At 55.4% G+C, this 19,097-nt stretch overlaps 6 protein-coding genes across 6 annotated transcripts; 3 read left to right on the top strand and 3 right to left on the bottom strand.

Annotated features, from left to right (window-relative positions):
• The first annotated feature begins 154 nt into the window (after positions 1 to 154).
• Positions 155 to 2,303, top strand: C8Q71DRAFT_418247 (uncharacterized protein). The gene is made up of 5 exons (XM_047918429.1): positions 155 to 684; positions 738 to 896; positions 953 to 1,167; positions 1,219 to 1,696; positions 1,759 to 2,303. Exons 1-5 carry the CDS (start codon positions 509 to 511, stop codon positions 2,213 to 2,215), a joined length of 1,485 nt encoding a protein of 494 aa, XP_047782115.1. The 5' UTR covers positions 155 to 508; the 3' UTR covers positions 2,216 to 2,303.
• Positions 2,304 to 2,802: 499 nt separating this feature from the next.
• Positions 2,803 to 5,387, bottom strand: C8Q71DRAFT_904743 (O-acetylhomoserine ami). Its single transcript, XM_047928865.1, has 15 exons — positions 4,977 to 5,387; positions 4,806 to 4,920; positions 4,721 to 4,746; positions 4,626 to 4,668; positions 4,442 to 4,569; positions 4,369 to 4,387; positions 4,299 to 4,317; positions 4,092 to 4,246; positions 3,986 to 4,040; positions 3,892 to 3,933; positions 3,776 to 3,841; positions 3,480 to 3,723; positions 3,215 to 3,417; positions 3,054 to 3,154; positions 2,803 to 2,974 (listed from the first exon to the last, which is right to left on the bottom strand). Exons 1-15 carry the CDS (start codon positions 4,994 to 4,996, stop codon positions 2,903 to 2,905), a joined length of 1,308 nt encoding a protein of 435 aa, XP_047782114.1. The 5' UTR covers positions 4,997 to 5,387; the 3' UTR covers positions 2,803 to 2,902.
• A 355-nt stretch (positions 5,388 to 5,742) lies between these two features.
• On the bottom strand, positions 5,743 to 8,310 carry C8Q71DRAFT_889367 (Alpha/Beta hydrolase protein; the record flags this gene model as incomplete). The annotated part of the gene is made up of 7 exons (XM_047928634.1): positions 5,743 to 6,201; positions 6,254 to 6,626; positions 6,660 to 6,718; positions 6,740 to 7,782; positions 7,834 to 7,945; positions 7,999 to 8,157; positions 8,209 to 8,310. The coding sequence occupies 7 exons, from the start codon at positions 8,308 to 8,310 to the stop codon at positions 5,947 to 5,949; spliced, it is 2,103 nt and encodes a 700-aa protein (XP_047782113.1). The 3' UTR covers positions 5,743 to 5,946.
• Positions 8,311 to 8,642: 332 nt separating this feature from the next.
• C8Q71DRAFT_418069 (uncharacterized protein) lies at positions 8,643 to 10,291 on the top strand. Its single transcript, XM_047918428.1, has 6 exons — positions 8,643 to 9,005; positions 9,064 to 9,235; positions 9,289 to 9,413; positions 9,469 to 9,482; positions 9,533 to 9,678; positions 9,730 to 10,291. Exons 1-6 carry the CDS (start codon positions 8,850 to 8,852, stop codon positions 9,993 to 9,995), a joined length of 879 nt encoding a protein of 292 aa, XP_047782112.1. The 5' UTR covers positions 8,643 to 8,849; the 3' UTR covers positions 9,996 to 10,291.
• A 1,106-nt stretch (positions 10,292 to 11,397) lies between these two features.
• C8Q71DRAFT_417978 (membrane bound O-acyl transferase family-domain-containing protein) lies at positions 11,398 to 13,058 on the bottom strand. Its single transcript, XM_047918427.1, has 5 exons — positions 12,936 to 13,058; positions 12,456 to 12,876; positions 12,066 to 12,400; positions 11,989 to 12,016; positions 11,398 to 11,938 (listed from the first exon to the last, which is right to left on the bottom strand). The coding sequence occupies exons 2-5, from the start codon at positions 12,822 to 12,824 to the stop codon at positions 11,522 to 11,524; spliced, it is 1,149 nt and encodes a 382-aa protein (XP_047782111.1). The 5' UTR covers positions 12,825 to 12,876; positions 12,936 to 13,058; the 3' UTR covers positions 11,398 to 11,521.
• Positions 13,059 to 17,010: 3,952 nt separating this feature from the next.
• On the top strand, positions 17,011 to 19,035 carry C8Q71DRAFT_854519 (O-acetylhomoserine ami; the record flags this gene model as incomplete). Its single annotated transcript, XM_047927069.1, has 14 exons — positions 17,011 to 17,033; positions 17,085 to 17,199; positions 17,251 to 17,319; positions 17,384 to 17,511; positions 17,562 to 17,580; positions 17,645 to 17,663; positions 17,725 to 17,879; positions 17,932 to 17,986; positions 18,040 to 18,081; positions 18,135 to 18,200; positions 18,256 to 18,499; positions 18,556 to 18,752; positions 18,812 to 18,912; positions 18,964 to 19,035. The coding sequence occupies 14 exons, from the start codon at positions 17,011 to 17,013 to the stop codon at positions 19,033 to 19,035; spliced, it is 1,305 nt and encodes a 434-aa protein (XP_047782110.1).
• Between the last annotated feature and the right edge of the window lie 62 nt (positions 19,036 to 19,097).

The following is a 19,097-nucleotide window of genomic DNA, read 5'->3' as shown; positions in this document are numbered from 1 at the left end:
GCGAGAAGCTCGTGCGCGCTGTGTTCTTGCTCGCGCGCAAGGGCCAACGTGAGTCCGTCGCCGACTCGCAAGGCGACAGCGCCACAATTATGCTTGTCAATGTTTGTTATCAGTGGCTATAGTCGTTGGTGGCTGACGCGCCACCAGTGGCAACGACCAAGCAACGACGTCGTCGTCTTAAGCTTAATGCACCTGCTTAGCCCTAGTATTCTGCAACAGCTACGCTATGCTCAGTGTGCAACTATCTTCTGCTTGCTGGCCGTGTCGCAATCTATATTGTCCCATCTCATGTCAATCCGTCTGCCTGATCCGTCGCTGGAGCAACTCGACATGACACAGCTGATCGCATGACGAGCTCGAGACCCATCGGTCTCGGAGGACAATGGATGCACCTGCCAGTGGCACGGGCATTGATAGCCAAGCTGAGCTTGCATTGTAGAAGGGGCATATTAAACACAAGGAGAATCCGCCTCTCACCTCCGCCTGAACGTTCGCAGCGGCCTCGACCATGTCTTCTAACGATTTTATTGACCTTCTCTTCCCCTTGCCTTCCCCCGCCCCCTCAAACGCATGCCCGGAGAGGTTCCCCGGGATCACTTACGAGACAAAGCTCGCACTAACACGGAAACTCAAGGATAACCATACGCAGTTCCACGCCTTCCGTAACGAGCAGGGGCTACACAAGTACGTTCCACCGTCTGCAGGTAGGCGGCCACAACTAACTACGTCGCCTTCAGTACTATGCCGCATCAGCTACTTGCACTGTTCGCCATGGGAGGATCCACGCCTCTCTATGATGCCGTGTATAAGAAGCAAGAAGCCGAACTACTCACCGCCTTCCAGTCACCGGAGGAGATCACTGCAGAGAACTATCACAAGTTCCTGGGTAACAAGGAGTGAGCCGCAGTCCGCATCGCGATGCGAGTGAATCGTATGCTCATATCTTCCTTAGCTACTACGACGCGTATCTTGAATATTTCCACCGCGTTGTGTTTGAACTTGGATTTGCCGCTACGTTGGATGAATACCTTCTCTCGCGCGGCGCCAACTACCCCGAGACGGGTGCTCCTCGACACATGGTGAACCGTCTGCTTGCACGCTCCTTCCACCCCATGATCTATCTTGGTTATGGCATCGAATTTGGTTTCCCAGGACTAGTGGCTGAAGGTAGGCGTCACCACAGTGACGAGCTGTACTCGCGCCGCTCACGTTCCATAGGTCTTGCACAGATGGCAGTTCACCCACAAGAGGCACCTAGCCTCCTACTCGCGTCCGATTTCGAGATCCCAGAAGACGCCGCTGACGCACCCGATCTGCCTCCCCTACAAGCAGGCTTCTCCTCCCTGACGCTCAACGAGCGCAAACGGAGCTTACTCACCCTCAAGTATCTGAAGGGCGACAACAAGTTCGCTGTACACGCCTTCACCGTCCTTGCGCGCGTCGTAAAGGACGACCGCTTCAAGTGCAGCGCCCTCAACCTGAAGCCGCAAGAGGATCTATCGGAGGCTGCGCTCCTCCTCGAGCACGTCGGCAAGGAGTTTGGCAGCGCCATCGTCGAGTACGCTGCCGACTGGCTCCCGGACGACTCGGGCGCGTACATTCTAGAGAGCAAGGTCGAGGAGCTGTGCTGGCTCGGGACCCTCTTGTACGGCATTAGCGGCTATCAGACCGACGGCTTCGTCGCGGACTACTACTTGTAAGCTCCCGGGTCGTGATCCAGAGCATCCTGATACTGACATCGCACGCTAACAACGACAGGATGCACATCGTCACGTCGAGTATCTTCCTTCCGTCGTTCCTCGCCTATCTCTCCCCAGCCTCCGCCATCGTCCTCCTCCGCACCTTCCTCCGCACCACTCTCGCGTGGTACGTCGCCCGCGGGCGCCCCGCCCCGCCCATCCGCAAGTTCTACGCCGGCACGGCTCCGTCTCCGCCTCCCAAGCCCGAAGGCAGGCTCGCGGATGCGGTCTCCGCGAACCCCTGGTTCCCGCTCATCCAGCAGACCCTGGCCCATGGCGACGAACATCTTCCGACTCTCCAGCGCGCGCTCGCGCACTTCGCTAAGGTATATGGCGATCGTACGAAGGGGTCGTTCGAGGGCTTGGACGGCGCGGAGCTCGTCGATGGTACTCTCTTCCTCCGAGTGGCAGAGTTGACGGGCAAGAGGATGGAGAAAGCTGGGAGTACTTGGGACTTCGGCGGGTTCTTCCAGTAGGCATAACGTAAGATTTACTGCTGAGGGATACCTGCATCTGTGAGTAGTGATACATTGTATTATACGTGTGTATCGATGATCTTGTAATGTGGAGCGGTCGCGAACGTTGTTCAACTTGTTGGGAGACGGCCAGACTGCTCGACTCCGCCGCCGTGGGCGAAGTCCATTGAGCACAATGAACGTGTCTCTGGTACGCAGCCTCGTTGGCAAGCACCTGAAGACTATGTCCTCCATTCCACCACCGGCAGCACTGGTTGCTGTTTCCAATGGCAGCATCGCCACCGTGAGAGGAGTACATCTTCGCACCCGAGGCGAGTGTGGAATTCGCAGAAGAGGTGTCAAAGTCTTGCGACCTCCCCCTCTCATGCTCAATCGCCTGTACTCGAGGTTGTTTCATGCTATATGATACACCTGGGTTATTTGGTTATCCCTGTGTGCTATTTCCGCGTTAGCGATCGAGTAACCGAATCGGACGATGGTCGTGACGTACTAGTCTAAATGGCTGGCCGCGATCGACTCGGAGTAGCGGATGTGAACAGACAGAGGGAGGCACAGTCGTCACTCAGGCCGAGGCGCTCGCGAAGACATTATGCATAGTCGTCGTTGTTCATTCAAGCTGGTATCTTACATGGACGTAGATTGTGGTTTAGTATGTGTGCATGCTCCCGCTTTCATGCTCTACTTGATTTAAGGCACCGCCTTCAAAGCTTCGTCGAAGTCGGCGATGATATCTGCGATGTTCTCGATGCCGACGGATACCTGTCAATGACGACATCCAAGGTCAGTAAAAATATTCCTCATTGATAGGGAGCGACAGGCGGGATGAGCAAGTACGCACCCTAATCAGGTCTGGCGTAACGCCCGATGCAAACTGCTCCTCCGTCGTGAGCTGCTGGTGCGTCGTCGTCGCCGGGTGAATGACCAGCGTCTTCGCGTCGCCTGGCGATCAATGGGGAGTAAGCAACCTGCCGGACGTGAGTGCAGCCAGCAAGCACGTACCAACGTTGGCGAGGTTGCTTGCCAGGCGCAGGTTGTCTACGACAGCACTTCCGACCTTGGCGTCTTGGCCGCCCTTCACACCAAAGCTCAGAACGCCGCCGTAGACGTTTGGCCTCAGTAGCCGTTGCGCGAGCTTATGCGACGAGTGCGTCTCGAGACCGAGATACGACACCCATGACACCTTGGGATGCTGCTCGAGCCACCTGCGATTACCCGAGCGTTTCAGCTGCGCGCTTCACATCGGAGCTTGAAGCTAAACACGCACCGTGCGAGCGCGAGTGCGTTCTGCGAGTGTCTCTCCCCTCGCAAGCTCAGCGTTTCCAGGCCCTGCAGCAGGAGGAATGCGCCGAAGGGGTTGAGCGCCGAGCCGAGGTCGCGCAGCACTTCGACGCGGCACTTGATGGCGAAAGCGATCGGGCCGAACGTCTCACTGAATTTGAGGCCGTGGTAGCCGTCGGACGGCTCGGTGAAGGTTGGGAACTTGCCCGAGCGGACCCAGTCAAACTTGCCTGAAGAGGAGTGAATATGTCTGTGTTACGAGGTGCGTTGCTTCGGGCCTACCAGAGTCAATGACCACGCCTGCAATCGTGGTTCCGTGGCCACCTATCCACTTCGTGGCGCTGTGAACTACAGGGTACGTTCGCTCAATTTTTACCACAGACAGCGACTGTGCTTACCGACAATGTCCGCACCGTGATCGATGGGGCGGGTAAGATAACCTGCACATGTGCTGTTTGAACATCCCATTACAGAGATCAGGGTCCGACTTACCTCCCATGCCAAATGTATTATCGACGATGAGCGGGATACCGTGGTCATGGGCGACCTTCAACGTGACATGAGTGTGAAGTCTAGTTGTGGAACGAACGCTACCAACCTTCGCGAGCTCCGGGATGGGTGCGACGTTGTACTTCGGGTTACCTATGCTCTCGACGTAGATTGCCTTTGTCCTGTCATCAATAGCGGCGGCGAATGCCTCCGGGTCGTCGCTGTTCACAAATCTGACCCCAATGTTGAACCGCTTGAGGTATACTGCAAGAGATGCATCAGCTACAAGTAGTCAACGGACATCGAATCACGCTACCTTTGAATTGATTGTAGGTCTGGAGGCTATGTTCATCAAAACGTACGATCTAAAAGGTAAGGTAGCTTACTCCGCCATACAAGAACGATCTGCGATTTTCTATTTAGAGGTGTGATTCAATTATGCTAACACTAGTGACTCACGTAGATACAATGTTGTCCCCGGCGCCAGCGATCGTCGTGATCGCCATGAACTGTGCCGCCTGCCCGCTAGAAGCTGCTACGGCAGCTGCCCCGCCCTCAAGCGCAGCAATGCGCTTCTCAAATATTTCCTGCGAACAAAATGTCAAGGACGGTGAAACCCTGGCTTCATATCGCCGTCACGTACTACTGTTGGATTGCCAATACGAGAGTAGATGTTGCCGAACGCCCTTCAGGCATTTCAATATGAGCCGATTTGCGCAGAAATGATAGGATACAAACCTCAGGCCGAACAGTTCGGCGCCGTGCTATGTATCCGCACGACCTATGTCAACACATACTCCCTCGGGATGAGCAGCACATTCACCTCAGAGTTGTTAAAGACGAAGCTGGTGCTAGCATAGATTGGAGGTGCTCGCGCATTCGTGGTCGGGTCAGGCTCTTGCCCAGCATGCAACTGGAGTGTCTCGAACTCAGGGGCTCTGTCATATGCATGTATCGGCTGCCAGGATTCGAGGATGAACTTCGTGCGGCTCACTTGTGGAATTGATGGGCCATGGGAGAAGACTCGAAGGAATGGACCGCAACACCTTCGGCGGGACCTAGTATTTATTGCGCTCAGGTTGCGCCAAGGTTCCGCAAAGTGGTTTGGTTCATGCGTGACGGGCACTGGGCCGTGCCCTCGATAGAGATCGCGTCATGCGGTGAAAATATCGCGAGCTCTTTTAGCTTCCGAGGTGTTGGTGCGTTGTCACGAGGAGAAGATAACAAACGACAGTGCAGTCATGAGAACAATGGCTGTACAATTCTCTATCATCGAATTCGAAAGTGTTGGTGATGTAAGTAGAGGCGGAAGTGCAGAAGTGGTAGGCGGCAACCAACGGACTGGCTTCGTGAGACTGACGGGCGCCTGCGCTTACTTACCGTGCTCACTGCTCGTACATACTGGGAACAGTATTTAGTACATTCGAGTGGCTCATTGTCAAGACATGCATTTTTCTCTCACGCGGCGAATCCTTGAGGTGCCCCAGGATGCGTCGCGAGAACGCCAAGGATGAGCAGAAAAAGAATGGGATATTGTCACAATGAGCAAATAGATACAAATAGGCTGAAACCATGCGTCGGCGACTTCCGACCCGGTAGTTTGTTTGCTCTTTCGCAGTCTTTCCACGACAAGTTCAAGTTGTACTGGATACTCTGACCAGGACACACTGGAATGACGGGGTCAAAGCAACTGTGACGTTCGCCTTACACCTTGAAGTGAGGCTATCTGTCCTGACATGACCTCCTTCGCAAGGTAAGTAAACTGCAAAGGTAAGCCCGCCGTAAGCAGGCTATTATCGAAATGCGAACAGACAGCGAAACTCGGAACGCCAATATATGCATTATATATACATACACTCCGTCGTCAGATGGCCACTGCCACTATGACCCGGACGTTCAACTTTAATCCCTTGACCAGCCCTATGATTTGTCTCTGGACCATAACTAGACTTTTGGCTAGGCTTTCACTGTATTGAGCAGCCACGATGAGCGTAGGGAACGTCAGCCCGATTGTCGTCGCTACCTTTGATGCCCAGGACATCCTCGTAGAACTGCAATTCCTGCTCCAATGCCGCCTTGATGGTTTCCGCCTTCCTCCAGCCGTGACCTTCGCCTTCGAAGACGGTGTACTCGACGCGCCCGTGTCGCTCCTTGATCGCCTTCACGATGACCTCCGCTTGATCAGGCGGAACAACACGATCGATCGCACCTTGAAGGACCTGAACATATCGCGTGTCAACGAATGATCACGTCGAACAGGACAATACATACCAGCAACGGCGTCTTGATGTTGTCCGCGTGGAAGATAGGTGAGCGCTGCTCGTACACCTCAGGCACCTCCTCTAGTGTGCCTCCCACGAGCTTCTCCAGGTAATGCGACTCGAATTTGTGTGTCTCCTTCGCGAGCGAACGCAAGTCCGCGATCCCATAGAGCGACGTCGCGGCGGCGAAGGCATCTGACTTGAAACAGATCGCCGCCAGAGTCGTGAAGCCACCGGCTGAGCCTCCGCGGATGACACTTCGGTTGGGGTCGATGAGGGAGTACGGCGGGCGAGAAAGCTGTTGCATCGCGCGAGTGCAGTCCTCCACGTCTACGACGCCCCATTGGCCCTCGAGCCGCTTTCTGTTGGGGCCTGGTGACAACCTTCGTAAATCACCAAGTCGGTTGACAACTCACGTGTACTCCCGACCATACCCTGAGCTTCCCCCGTAATTCACATCCACCCTGTAGTCGTCCTGCATGTCAGCCGCACGTACAGGGTCGACACTTGCAGAACAAGCGTACCACGCCCAGCCTCGACTAGTGAAGTACTGCTTGCTCCAGTCCAAGGACGCAGAGGACCGTCCAGTGGGTCCACCATGCGCATTGATCACACAGGGTGGCTTCTCGTCTGCTGGCGCCTCGTATGCAGGGTTCTTGGGTGGTAAGTACAACACATGCAGTGGTCCATCCTCCGTCTGCAGCGTCACAGACTGGGCCACAGAGATCAGCTCGTTCGGGAACTGCGGTGCATTACTCGTGCACGCGGCACTGAGTTCCCGGAACTCCGGCTTCGCGCCGTCACTCAGGACGCATACGACGAGTACCTGCGGAGCCTCCGCGCTGTTCGCGAGGAACACGAAGGAGTCGTTCGCGACGCGCTTGAGATCCTGGATATCCGTGTACGGGCACTCTATCTCCTCGGTTTCGCCTGTGGAGAGATCGAGAATATACAGCGCGCTGCGGTCGGCCTTCAACGTTGAGTAGATCGCGCGGCCGGCATGCCTGTCCAGCGGCGCGCTGTATTCATTCCCCAATTTGTGTAGCGGCTGGCAGAAGTCTTCGTCCACGGGAGACGGAAGCACCGGCGTCGCATGACGAGACGATACAGAGTATGTCCAGGGGTTGTAGTACCCTGTCTCGTCGGTGGTAAACAGCAGCACGTCATTCGATGCCCAAGCAGGCGAAGACACGCTTATGTCGATCTTCTTTCCCGCTACGTAGGTGATGTCACTGACCGACAGGCCAACCTCGTTCGCATCGACCTTCGCAACATAGATCTCTGAGCCCTCCCAAGGCATGTCGGGGTGCGCCCATTGTTCCCAGGCAAGGTAACTGCCGTCCGGCGAGAAGGATGGAAAGGCGTAGAAGTCGGCGCCGGAGACGACGGTGGTGGCGCTCTGAGTCTTGCTGTTGATTATACAGAGCGTCGTGACGACTTCAGAGGGGCGATCCTTTGTGTGGTCCTCTAGAATCGCTACCAAGAGGTGCGTCTGGGTGGGGTGCACGTTCAGCTTGGCGTAGCGATAATTCTCATTGTCTGATAGCAGCAATGAGTTTCCAATCACGTAGCGCGGCAGGGTTCACGCACCAGGTGTGATGCGCTGAGGATCCTTCCCCCCGTTGACGACGTACACTCTGTTGTCTGTGTAGTTCGAGAAGTACACTGCGCCGCCGTATGCCATAGCTGCACCGCCGCCATACTGATAACCGTGTTGGGATCCATCGTGAACATTGGGAATCGCAACACACGCACCTCTTGCACACCTGTCCTTGCGTTCCATTCCTTCCCAACTACGTCCTTGCCCTTGCTCGCATCGACAATAGCGTCACGCCCACCTTCTGCGGGTCTCTCTTCAATGTAATATATATCAGAGGTGATTGGATCGACGAACAGCTCGGATTTTGACCCGCCCTGGGTGACAAAGTGAGCAGTGGGTCATGGTCGGCGACAGAGTGCACTCACGCCCTGCAAGATCGCGTCCGCCGTGATGGGCGACGCCCAGGTCCCGTAACGCGCCGTCTGCTTCGCCACCACTGTCGCGACCTCTTGCTTCGCTTTGGACATCGTTGCACTGGTTGCCTTTCCTTCGGTCGTGGAGATGCCCACAAGTATGAACGCAGAGCGAGTCGAAGTCGACAAGGAACGATAAACGCGTGGGCAGTACTAGTCAAAGCATCCCACAGTGCCATTTTTATCGGTTCTTTCACTGGCACACCTTCGCCATAACTGGCCGGCCATCGCACTGGCGTGACCCCCTACTGTCATGCTGCAATCGACTTGCAGGCTACTTCTGTCCCTCGGCATGTATTGGTCTTGTTGCTGTCGGGCATGTCTGCAGTCTGGACTCTGTGCTGGTGTCCTCTGGTGTCCCACAAGCTTTACGGAAGTCGATATTGCGAGGGGGTCACGGCGGTCAACAGGGGTGTTGAGTATACATGAGGCCAGGCCCCGGCACTGCCTGACAAGATCATGGGCCGACCAAGAGTCCAAGTCGGCAGCGATAGTGGATATGGCTTGAGAGTCTTGGGTTGCGCGGAGCCGCGGGTATCTCACAGACGCTCTCATCCCGGCCTCATCGCTGTAGAGGTCAAGACAAGGTCAAGATGCCCAACGAACCGCCTTACAAGCAGCTGTACGACGAGCAAGGATTCGTGATAATCCCACATCTCATCCCAGAAGCGTCATTCAAGGAGTTGGTGGACGCCGCTGAGTGCGCTATCGCGCGCACTCGTTCGGGCGAGTGGAAGCTAAGGCGAACGGTGAGTGTACAATGTGTACCAGCGGCCGCAGCCGTGCTGATGAGGATCTGCACTTCAGGTTGGCAGTCAGTTCCCGCCGTATGACCCGGAGAGTCCGGACTCCTGGGGAGTGCAGCACGTCATGCACCCCGACATGGGAGAGCCAGCCTTCGCCCAGTGGTACACGTCAGATCCACTCGTCAATGCTGCAAAGAGCCTCCTCGACTGTAGTGAAGATAAGCTGCAAATGGGTGAGTCCGTTCCGACCTTGAGCCCACGGTCGTCTCTGAGGCGCGATGCATAGAACTCTTCAACATGCTGATCAACCCGGAGTCTCACGCCTTCGCCCTGCGATGGCACCGCGACGACGTGCGCGAGAAGGCGACGGAGGACGAGGAACGTCAGGCGCTGAACATTTGGCACCACGGCGTACGTCTCCGATTCTTACCTTCGAGGCCGATCCTAAGACGGCCTGGTCTAACAGGTCCAATGGAACACGTACGTTCCCTACACCTACCCTCCCTTTCCCTGAGTTGACTGTTCATCAGTGCGCTCTACGAAGACTCATGCCTGTACGTTGTCCCCGGATCTCACAAGGTCCCTCGAACACCGGAACAGCGCGCTCTGTCATCGACCCAGGACCCTCCTGAGAACCCTCTGGACATGCCGGGCGCGATCCAAGTAACACTGAAACGTATGTCAGCCGCTCTTCGAAGTGCGGCATTCTAATCTTTGCCACCGTCAGCCGGGGAGACAGTGTTCTACAATAACAACATCCTGCATTGCGCGACGTATGACCCGCACCAGAAGCGCGCGACCCTGCACGCCTGCATGGGAGATACCCGCGGCGGCGCGACCCGTGCCCGCAACATCCTCCAGCATGGCTTGTTCTGGATGAAAGAGCCGCGCTTCCGAGACACGCTTGGTGAGCGAGGGAAGAAGATGCTCGAGCGGCTCGTGAAGATGCAGGAGAGCGTGAATGGAGACCTGGGATACTCTCAGCTCAACTGAGGGTCAGACCTCAAGGTCTGGCGTCGATGTTTTAGTCGGTGGTCAATTGCATAATGCAACGAAGGATCTGTACACGATGTATGCACGCCGCGGGTCACAACTATCTCTGATGCCTACATGTGTCGATGCCCTGAAGCGGTGTATTATGCATACTGTAGGTCGCATTTGTCATGCTGTTTCCTGCAGGATGCGGGCAACGGGGATCTTGAATCGTACATGTTCTATGGAGCGCAATCTACAAGTGGACGATACAGACTCGACAGACCGATACCAAGAGACCATTTGTTCTCAGGCCAGAATGCGTATAGTACAGTCATGGGCGCGTAGAATGCGCCATGCTGGGCTATAGGGCGTACAGTGCAAGGAAGGTGTCGTTGAGGGCGAACGGGAGGTTCCGACAGGATCAAAACCATGATCCTAGATAGCCTAGATTTTCGACCTTGACGACGTAAGGCTCGAGCCTGTCATTACTTCCTTCAGGATTTGCGGGGAGAGCGCTGTGACTTGTTAGCCACTAGGGGCGACGGAGGCAATTCTACGCAGTCGAACACCAGTTTTCCTCCGCCTCCCCTGTGTTTCGTCGGTGTGGAGTATGCTGTGGCAAGAGGAGGCATCAAGACACCGTCCAAGACAACTTTGGTTGGACTATTTTTCTGCTTCGGCTCGGGCAGAGGCGGTATGTCGACGAATGGGACAAGTCTCGTCCGTGAAGGACCAGCGTGTTTCTGTATTCCAGGCCGGTCTCGTGGCCGCAAAACCCGCGGTTCTGCCACCGGCTTCGCCCTTTGCTCGCGAGAGCGGCTCGTGCGTGATCTACGCAAAACACCGTCCACTATCATAATGGACAATGTCAGAGGAAGACTTGACTACGCAATTATGCAGAGCACTTACAGCCGCCCACTTCGACGTCATGCAGAAGTGACGCTAGCTCTTGTTTGCTCAGTGCAGAATGATCGAGACCAAGGTCACGACATATTGCTCTCATGGTGCGCTCGGTGAGCGTAGCCCATGGCACGTTGGATCCGGACATGGTGGTTAGGGCAGAAGGCAACGTAAGTGACTTGGACACGGAAGCGATTCGGATTTGAGTTCAAACCAAGTTCAAACGTTCACACCCGTCTCGGGCGAATGCGAATCACGTGGTACAATGGATTGGGCGCCCTTTGACTGGAGGACTCAGGAGGAGGAAGAGCTCGAGGAGGGGGGTTCCAAGTGTTACATAAAGGCATGCTTCCCGCGACTGAGACCAATAGGCTGCGGCGAGTGAGCAGCGTTCCTCAAAAACGCCACGGCGGTTTATGCTACTTATGCTCACCCGACGATCAGGTCCATTGCAACTACGTTGTCACTTAAGCTTTCCTCGATCGCCGATTTACCTCATCGCGTACTGCACTGCAAGCGCTCAAAGGAGGAGTTCTTTCAAGTCCGCGTTGCTCAAGAGACAGTCTACCCTCGGATTCGTTGCATGGGCCCCTACAAGTCCTTATCAAGTCATGCTGTCTACTTCTATGCCTACATAATAAGTATCAGTTCACTAAACCCAGACTCTTCAAGGCGATGGCCACAGTTCCCGCAAACGCCGTCGTGACACTCGGAACCGTGAGGCTAATCAGTAGGCTCCAGTTGACGTATAGTGGTGCTGATATACACAGCCAGGTGATCGCCCACAGATATCCCGCGAGATGGGCGACACGTATTGGAACCTTCATTCCGCTCGTCCGCACGGCACCGATGACCGCATCCTCCAAGGTGATTGCCACAGCCTGTGACATGAAGAACGGGAAGGACGTGCCGAATAGGTAGGGGCTGACCATGAGGTCTCCGCCGCAATGCAGGAAACCGGAGACAGCGAAGCCGATGTAGAGCTGTGTGTAAGAAGATGCGCGGGTGCCCGGGCGAAGGCCTAGCGCATGGCAGCACGCTTTACCGCAAGACGCCGTGAGCTGTACTCAAGTCGGTCAGCGTCCCACTAAAGCGCGCACAGAGGACATACCCGACGCAGGAGTTGATGGTACGTGCGCCTGCGACGATGTTAGCTCGCAATTAATACTCACGAAGAGTGCTACTTGCCCCCAGAATCTCCGGACCGTGTAGGCGTCCGACCAGCGGCCATAAATGTCTGGCCATTCTCGCGGCAACGACATCCCCAGGGCGACGGATGTTGCAGCGGCCAGTGAGTTCTCCAGCGCTAGTAGCCCGACGAGGCTGCTGAAGCGCGCGATGATGGAAATGGGACGTATGAGCCAAGCCTGCGGCCCTACCGCCGAATCGTGCAGGAGTCGTAGAGATGACCGGTTGTAGGTCTGCGCTAGGTCAAGGAAAAGGTACCACCGGAGTGCGCACGCGAGTTTGTGCACAACGAAGGTCCATTTCGGACTGCTGGGTCGCGGAGGGAGGTGCGCGACCTGACGCGCAGCAATGAAATGAGATGTGTGTGTGTCCATGTGCTGCGGTACGCACCTCGTATGACCAACCGACTCCTCGCGGATTGTTGATGATGCAGAGCAGCCGCCACATTCGGCGGACGAAGGGGAGCTTCGCAAGGGCATTGCCATCGCTCTCATGACAATAATCATGCACTGGGTCGACGAGCCAGAGGAGTAGGACTGCTGTGAACGCCTGGATCATGATGAGATTGCCTATTGAATAGTCTCGGGGGGCTTCTCCTGTGGTACAGCAGTATGCGGCCGCGATGAAGGCCACCAATCCTATCGAGCCCGCAACGCGACTGGGCTTGCGTGGTTGCAGAGCGAGGAGACATGCCAAACAGGTCTGCAGGACCGCAAAGAAAGGAAGGAGGGGTAGACGCGGTCGGCTCCCGGCCTCCATAGCGGTTCGAGGATTGGGATTAGGCGAGAGCTACTGCGCTCGTCAGAGAACTCTTGAATACGTAAGTCCGTCAGCGTACGGTATCTATATAGTGATATGAAACGTTCTCGCCTCAGTCGTGTACGGTCCCTGATTGAAGTAAAGAGAGAGGAGAGGAAGAAGAACCTGAACCACCCCCGGCGGCGTATCACGTGTCGAGTGCGGGAGAGCGCGGGGCGCGCCCAACAGCCAGAGAACTAGCTTGACAGAACGAGTACGTTCCCAGCCGAGTGCTGTTATTAGTGCGCTATCGGTCCAGGGAGTAAAGGAAAGAGTTCCAGAATGGATGGAAGACTCTAATATCGGGATGGCTGCGGGGCCAGGGCGGCCACGAGTCAGGCTATGTAGAGGAGCCTCGCCGGCAGAGCCATTATGAGAAGGCGACGACGCCGATCGAATCATACCAGCGTCCATCACTGGGGTGGCGGGGAATGGACTGTGGGAGTGGGCATGCGTTGGCAGTACGTACAGCAGATTGAGGTCGCCGCGCATCCGACTTCTCACGGGCGAAGAGCACGCACGTTGAGATAAGTAGTGGGCGAAGGTCCGCGTGCTGCTTGTAAGAAGAAGACGCGGTGATTTCTGAGCCCTGCCTTTGACTCGGACTCCGTACTTCGAGGTCTGTGGCTGAAGTGGAGCGGGCGCTCCCGGGACATAAGTCCAGAAAGCAAGGGATTCGGCGCCGACAGCGTTTGGACAGCGTACGCAAGACGTGCGCCTGTTACGTTACAGCCCTATTCGATCAATGTCAGGGTTGAAATGTTACAGATATCAGATGTGGAAGCCATCAACTTACACCCGGTTCCTCCGATGACGTATCAATATATCAATATCCACTTGCATGGAAGACCTCCCTCATGTACCTGGCCCGTCGAGGGACCACCGTCTAATGAATTCATCTCGTCCTCGACCGCTGCCGCGGCTTCTTCGTGATGTTCTCTTTTGCTCTGTAGAGCGGAATGTACCTGCCAATGACATCCGTCATGCACGCTTCTCAAAGTCGACGGCACTCACACCAACGAAAATGGACTATCACCGTGATAGGAGTTCGCCCAGAAGATCTCGTTTGACATGGCAGCCTCCTTCTGACAACGATATACCGCGGGCAGTGGTCTTGGCGACTTCTGCAGTTATATCCAGTGGGACCTGAAAGAGCCACACCAAAGCCGTTAGCAGGAAGTCCGCTCACGTCGATATCGTGACGTACAATTAGGTCGGGATAGTTGGCTGTTGATGCGTCACGGGTATCGACAGTACTAGTTGTAGCAGTACGGCGCGGCGGCCGTACTGAAGCGGTGTGTTAGATAGATGGATGCTATGGAAGTTAGATGTAAGCGGCATATCTGACGAAGGGAGCAGTGCGCACGGCGGTCCAAGGACCCTGATGTGTTAGCGGTCAAGGTCCCTCGTCAAGTTCGCACGGCGCATTGAGTAATCGGAACTCACAGTTCTCCTCGCTCGAACCGTCTGGGTGTCTTCGTGAGGGCACGTTCTCCTCGCCTCCCCTATGATATCGCCATTCCGCAGCTATAGTTGGCTGTTCGTCGACTTCTTGACCGATCGAGATTGCCACGGTCCACATGAGCGTCTTCACCTCCTTCAAATGTACAGGCAGCCGACAAGCACGGAGCGATGGGGTGCATGCACCATTCAATCTGACTGACACTAGTCGACCCAGGTGGGCGCTGTCCATGGCCACCGCACACGAGCGTCGAGGAGCAGGTGTCGGACGTCAATGCCATATGGACAAGGTTCTTGGCTACTCACCGATCAGGGCGGGAGCCTTCGCACGGCCGGACACGGGGGAAGCAAGGATGTGCTGCGTGCGTACATGCTGCACTCACGGAGTGGCCGCCAGGTCGACGGCGCGGGAAGGTCTGTGCGAGCAACTGGTATGTCCCCTTGTCTTCTATCCGTCAAGTCCTTCTGCAGACTGTATAAGGAGGGCATCCCAAGCCCTAGGAGGTTCAGCTACTTCATGACGGCCTATCGCGGGCGAGTCGATACCATATGGACTGTCTACCAGTCAACAGCTGCGAACCTTGAATCAGGGTCGACATCGGGGAATACCGCAACGCACCTGCTTCCAGCATACCGTCTCTTCGAGCCACGCTGTGCATGATAGAAGCAGGTGAACATGACAGCTTCGTGTCGCTGATATCACTTGACACTTCAGGCTACCGTGGCGTCAGGCGGCGTGGCGTCAGGCGGCGAGTCTGAGGATATAAGGTCATTTGCTAGTCTCTATCAGTTGGTGGATTCGAACATGCTGCACAAGCGGATACCACACTGCATGGGCAAGGGGGCATGAAGACTGAGCAGCCGAGGAGGTCAGTATGCGATCAAGATGCACTTGTGAGATCGGTGAGAATGGCACATCGCCCTGACCAAGCATAAGCAATCACGGCTGCTCACAAATGGGCTACATCCTGCTACATCCTGCAAGTACTTGCCGCACCCCAGGAAAGACCTTCCGTCGACCTCTCTTCCCAGTCGAGAGTGCAGGTGTGTACAGGTCACCCAACATCGACAGCACATGCTATGTTGTGCGAGTGCAGTCAAACGGCATTGAAATGAGTGCCACGCGAGCGAGGATGAGCTATTGGGGTCCGCAGTGCGCACGCTGGTGAAGGCAAGTGGAAGACGATTCACGAACTCGTACGAGTCGGGCTCGGCGCCGCCTATCGGTTGAATAACACGTGACCGTGACTGAAGCGCCTCGAGCGTCTAGCTTACGACTGTTGGCAACGACACGCTCGTCCGGCTCCGCATTCACGTTGCGTACGACGGACATCGGGACTATTCTTGGTCACATTGATTCGTTCTAGCGTTTGTGATGAGCTCGGCTTCAGGATTCCAGTCTCATCAAGGTTCAGATATGCCTCGAAGGTTGCCTGAGGAAGCCTCACACAGTTTATTCATTTCAACTGAAGCATGTCAGACTCGAGCTCTCAGGCTGGAGTTGTCGTGTGTATCCTGCTTTCTAAGGGCGATATGTTGACTTAAATTATGTCAAGACAGTGGGATGCTCTGAAGTATTGCGCATAATGATAACACGGTGCGATTCCCTCGTACCTCGTCCTTGAGGGCTCATATACTGATGTACTAAGTTAGTAGGGCCATTTCAGCGACTGCGAGAGATAGCTCATCTCCTCTCCCGGGTAAACGCAGTCACGCACGAAGGCGCGTAAGGACCAGGTGGAACAGGGGACTCAGGACCGTTATCGCAGCGCTTCGTCGTCCTCGCCGCCGTCGGCTGTGTTGGTAGCCACAGACACGACTCATCCATAGATAGCGGCGCTGTATCATATTGTCTGCAGTACTGGTAAGTAACTGCAAGACTCTCCAGCTTCTCAGTGCTCCCCGGGCCCGACATCGCGTCTGCGGTAGCCCAGTATCTTGTCTGGATTTGGGGCTAATTACAACTATTGTTGCGGTCCATTTATGGTTACTTGCGCTGCATCAGTGCAACGCCCTTTACAGCTTACATGGCGAGTCGTTCGCGACATAGCAGGTCCAGGAACTCTTGACATGGTTTAAACGACACCGCTCACTCAGACTGTGACACCGCACACAGAGACGGCCCGGTGCTAGTCTCATACCAAGACCCTCCACACGGCGCACGTGAGGGGTTTGTGTCGAACCTAGGCCCGGTGCTACTTCGTGCCCGGGATGCGTGCGTTATCCCACACTGGCAACGAACTGTGAATAGCAACTGTGCGCATAGTACGTATGGAGTACGTGCCATTCTACATCGCATCGCTTACGTGTCGACTTTGTTCCAACCCAGGTGAGTTTCTCAAAGTGATCATTACTGGAACCATCCCGCAAAACACGTTGATGTAGGTACCGTGGCAGAGTTCAAGCGCGTCCTCCTAGAACCACGGAAACAGCGCACCATCAGCGCGCAGATCATGCAGCTCCGCGGTCCCCGCCTTGTACTTCAGAATCACAACAGCGAGTACTGATTCTGACTGAAACACTACAGTCAGTAGGACCGGCGTGATTGACGAGCGCGCCGCAGCTGAGACCTGTATTGCCCCCCCGGTAAACTAGTGCGACAGAGCGCGAGAGACTCCCGCGGTGCGGTAGCATTTATACTCTGCGGGGTGTGTGGTGAGACCCACTCATCTGCTTTCTCTGCATCATGGCCGAGCAACGTTTCTACAAGTCAGTGGTTCAGCACGCACCAGGATTCTTCGCCACTGAACGCTGAATTAGGACACCCGAGTTCGAGACACTCCAGTTGCACGCTGGACAAGTCCCTGATCCGACCACGAACGCACGGGCACCGCCTATCTATGCCAGTACAAGCTTTGTCTTCAATGACTCTGAGGTGAAATTCGCACGACGTTCTTGGACGTACCGGCTCTCATATTCATGATAGCATGCTGCCGACCTCTTCGCCGGGAGGAAGTTCGGGAATATGTACTCTCGCGTTGCCAATCCCACAGTCGTACGTGGCTCATACACCCGTTTGCAAGCCCACCAGGGTGCTCATCAGCAAACGATGCTCATAGGAGGTGTTCGAGACCCGCATGGCCGCTCTCGAAGGCGGCATAGCCGCAGTCGCTGCTTCGAGTGGTCAGTCGGCTCAGTTCATGGCAATCTCAGCGATCGCTGGCGCCGGTGACAATATCGTATCCACGTATGTTCGGTTCTCTTGGCATTCGATTAGCATGGCTCACCAAACGAAAGGTCGTTCCTGTACGGTGGGGTAGGTTTGATCCATGATAGCTTCGAGGATTCGCAGTACTGATCAAACGTTAACCTTACTTCAGACCTACAATCAATTTAAAGGTGCAAGGCAGAGCCGTCGTCAATTAGAGCGTATTGTATAACCCAATCTATGTCTCGCCAGTGTTCCTCAAGAAGTTTGGAATCGGTGCCAAATTCGTGACCGGGGAAGACCCACAGGACTTCGCTGCTGCCGTAGACGATAAGACGAAGGCAATCTATGTTGAGAGCATCGGCAACCCGAAGTACAACGTAGTGCCCTTGCCTGAACTGGCAAAGGTATGCATTTGATGAAGCTTCGTGGTGTTTGTCGCTGAACGTTTTGGATTAGGTCGCGCACGAACACAAGATCCCGCTGATCGTCGACAACACCTTCGGAATGGGTGGTACGTACGAACCTCGCTAACCGATGAATATGTGAACATCCCGGCACTGGCAGGTTACCTGGTGCGCCCCATTGACCACGGAGCAGATATTGTTGGTGTGTATATCAGGCATGTGTACGCACCCATTGAGCTAAAACATACATATCAGTGCACAGCGCAACGAAATGGATCGGCGGTCATGGCACTACGATCGCTGGCGTTGTCATCGACTCCGGTAAGTCGCCTTCTACGACACACTCGTCATGTATCGACCATCTACCTCTTCCTAGGCAAGTTCGACTGGGTTGGTTCGGGGAAATTCCCAATGTTCACGGAGCCCGCCGAGGGCTATCATGGCCTCGTCTTCAGCCAAGCTTTCGGACCAATGGCTTTCGCCATGATCTGCCGTCTTATTGTCCTGCGCGATCTGGGGTCGTGCATGAACCCGTTCGCGGCATTCCTCCTTCTCCAGGGACTTGAGACACTCAGCCTCCGTGCGGAGCGCCATTCGCAGAACGCACTCGCGCTTGCAAGGTACGTTATTCCAGCGGTCCTTCGAGAAACGCGTCGCTCACGTAGTGCGATTATAGGTTCCTCGAGCAACATCCTAAGGTCGCCTGGGTGTCCTATCTCGGACTCCAGTCGCACCCGTCGCACCCGCTCGCACAGCAGCTGTTGAGGCCGAACGTTTACGGTGGCATGCTGAGCTTCGGCGTGAAGGGAGACGCCAAAGCGGGCAGTGCCGTGGTTGACAATCTTCGCTTGGCGAGCAACCTCGCAAATGTTGGTCAGTGGAGTACTACTGCGGGATAGGAAAACTACTCACCTGGCGGCCGTCTTCCGTAGGTGACGCGAAGACTCTGGTCATCCATCCTGCCACTACGACACATCAACAGCTCTCTGCGGAGGAGCAACTAACTTCGGGTGTTACTACCGATCTGATTCGCGTATGTGATTTTCCGCTTGACGTCTACTACAGAACTCAACGATCTCTGTAGGTATCTGTCGGTATCGAGAACATCGTGGATATCATTGCCGACTTCGATGAAGCATTGAAGGTTATTGCGTGACGCATGCATGCATCTGCAGCATAGGTGTCGTCTGCTTAAATGAGTTTGGATGTATGTATTCT

The sequence above is a fragment of the Rhodofomes roseus genome, assembly GCF_022264815.1.
Source record: "Rhodofomes roseus strain CIRM-BRFM 1785 chromosome Unknown C8Q71scaffold_4, whole genome shotgun sequence".
Classification (NCBI taxonomy): domain Eukaryota; kingdom Fungi; phylum Basidiomycota; class Agaricomycetes; order Polyporales; family Fomitopsidaceae; genus Rhodofomes; species Rhodofomes roseus.
Note: the sequence above shows the minus strand (reverse complement) of the source record. Positions and strands in the feature narration are given on the sequence as shown.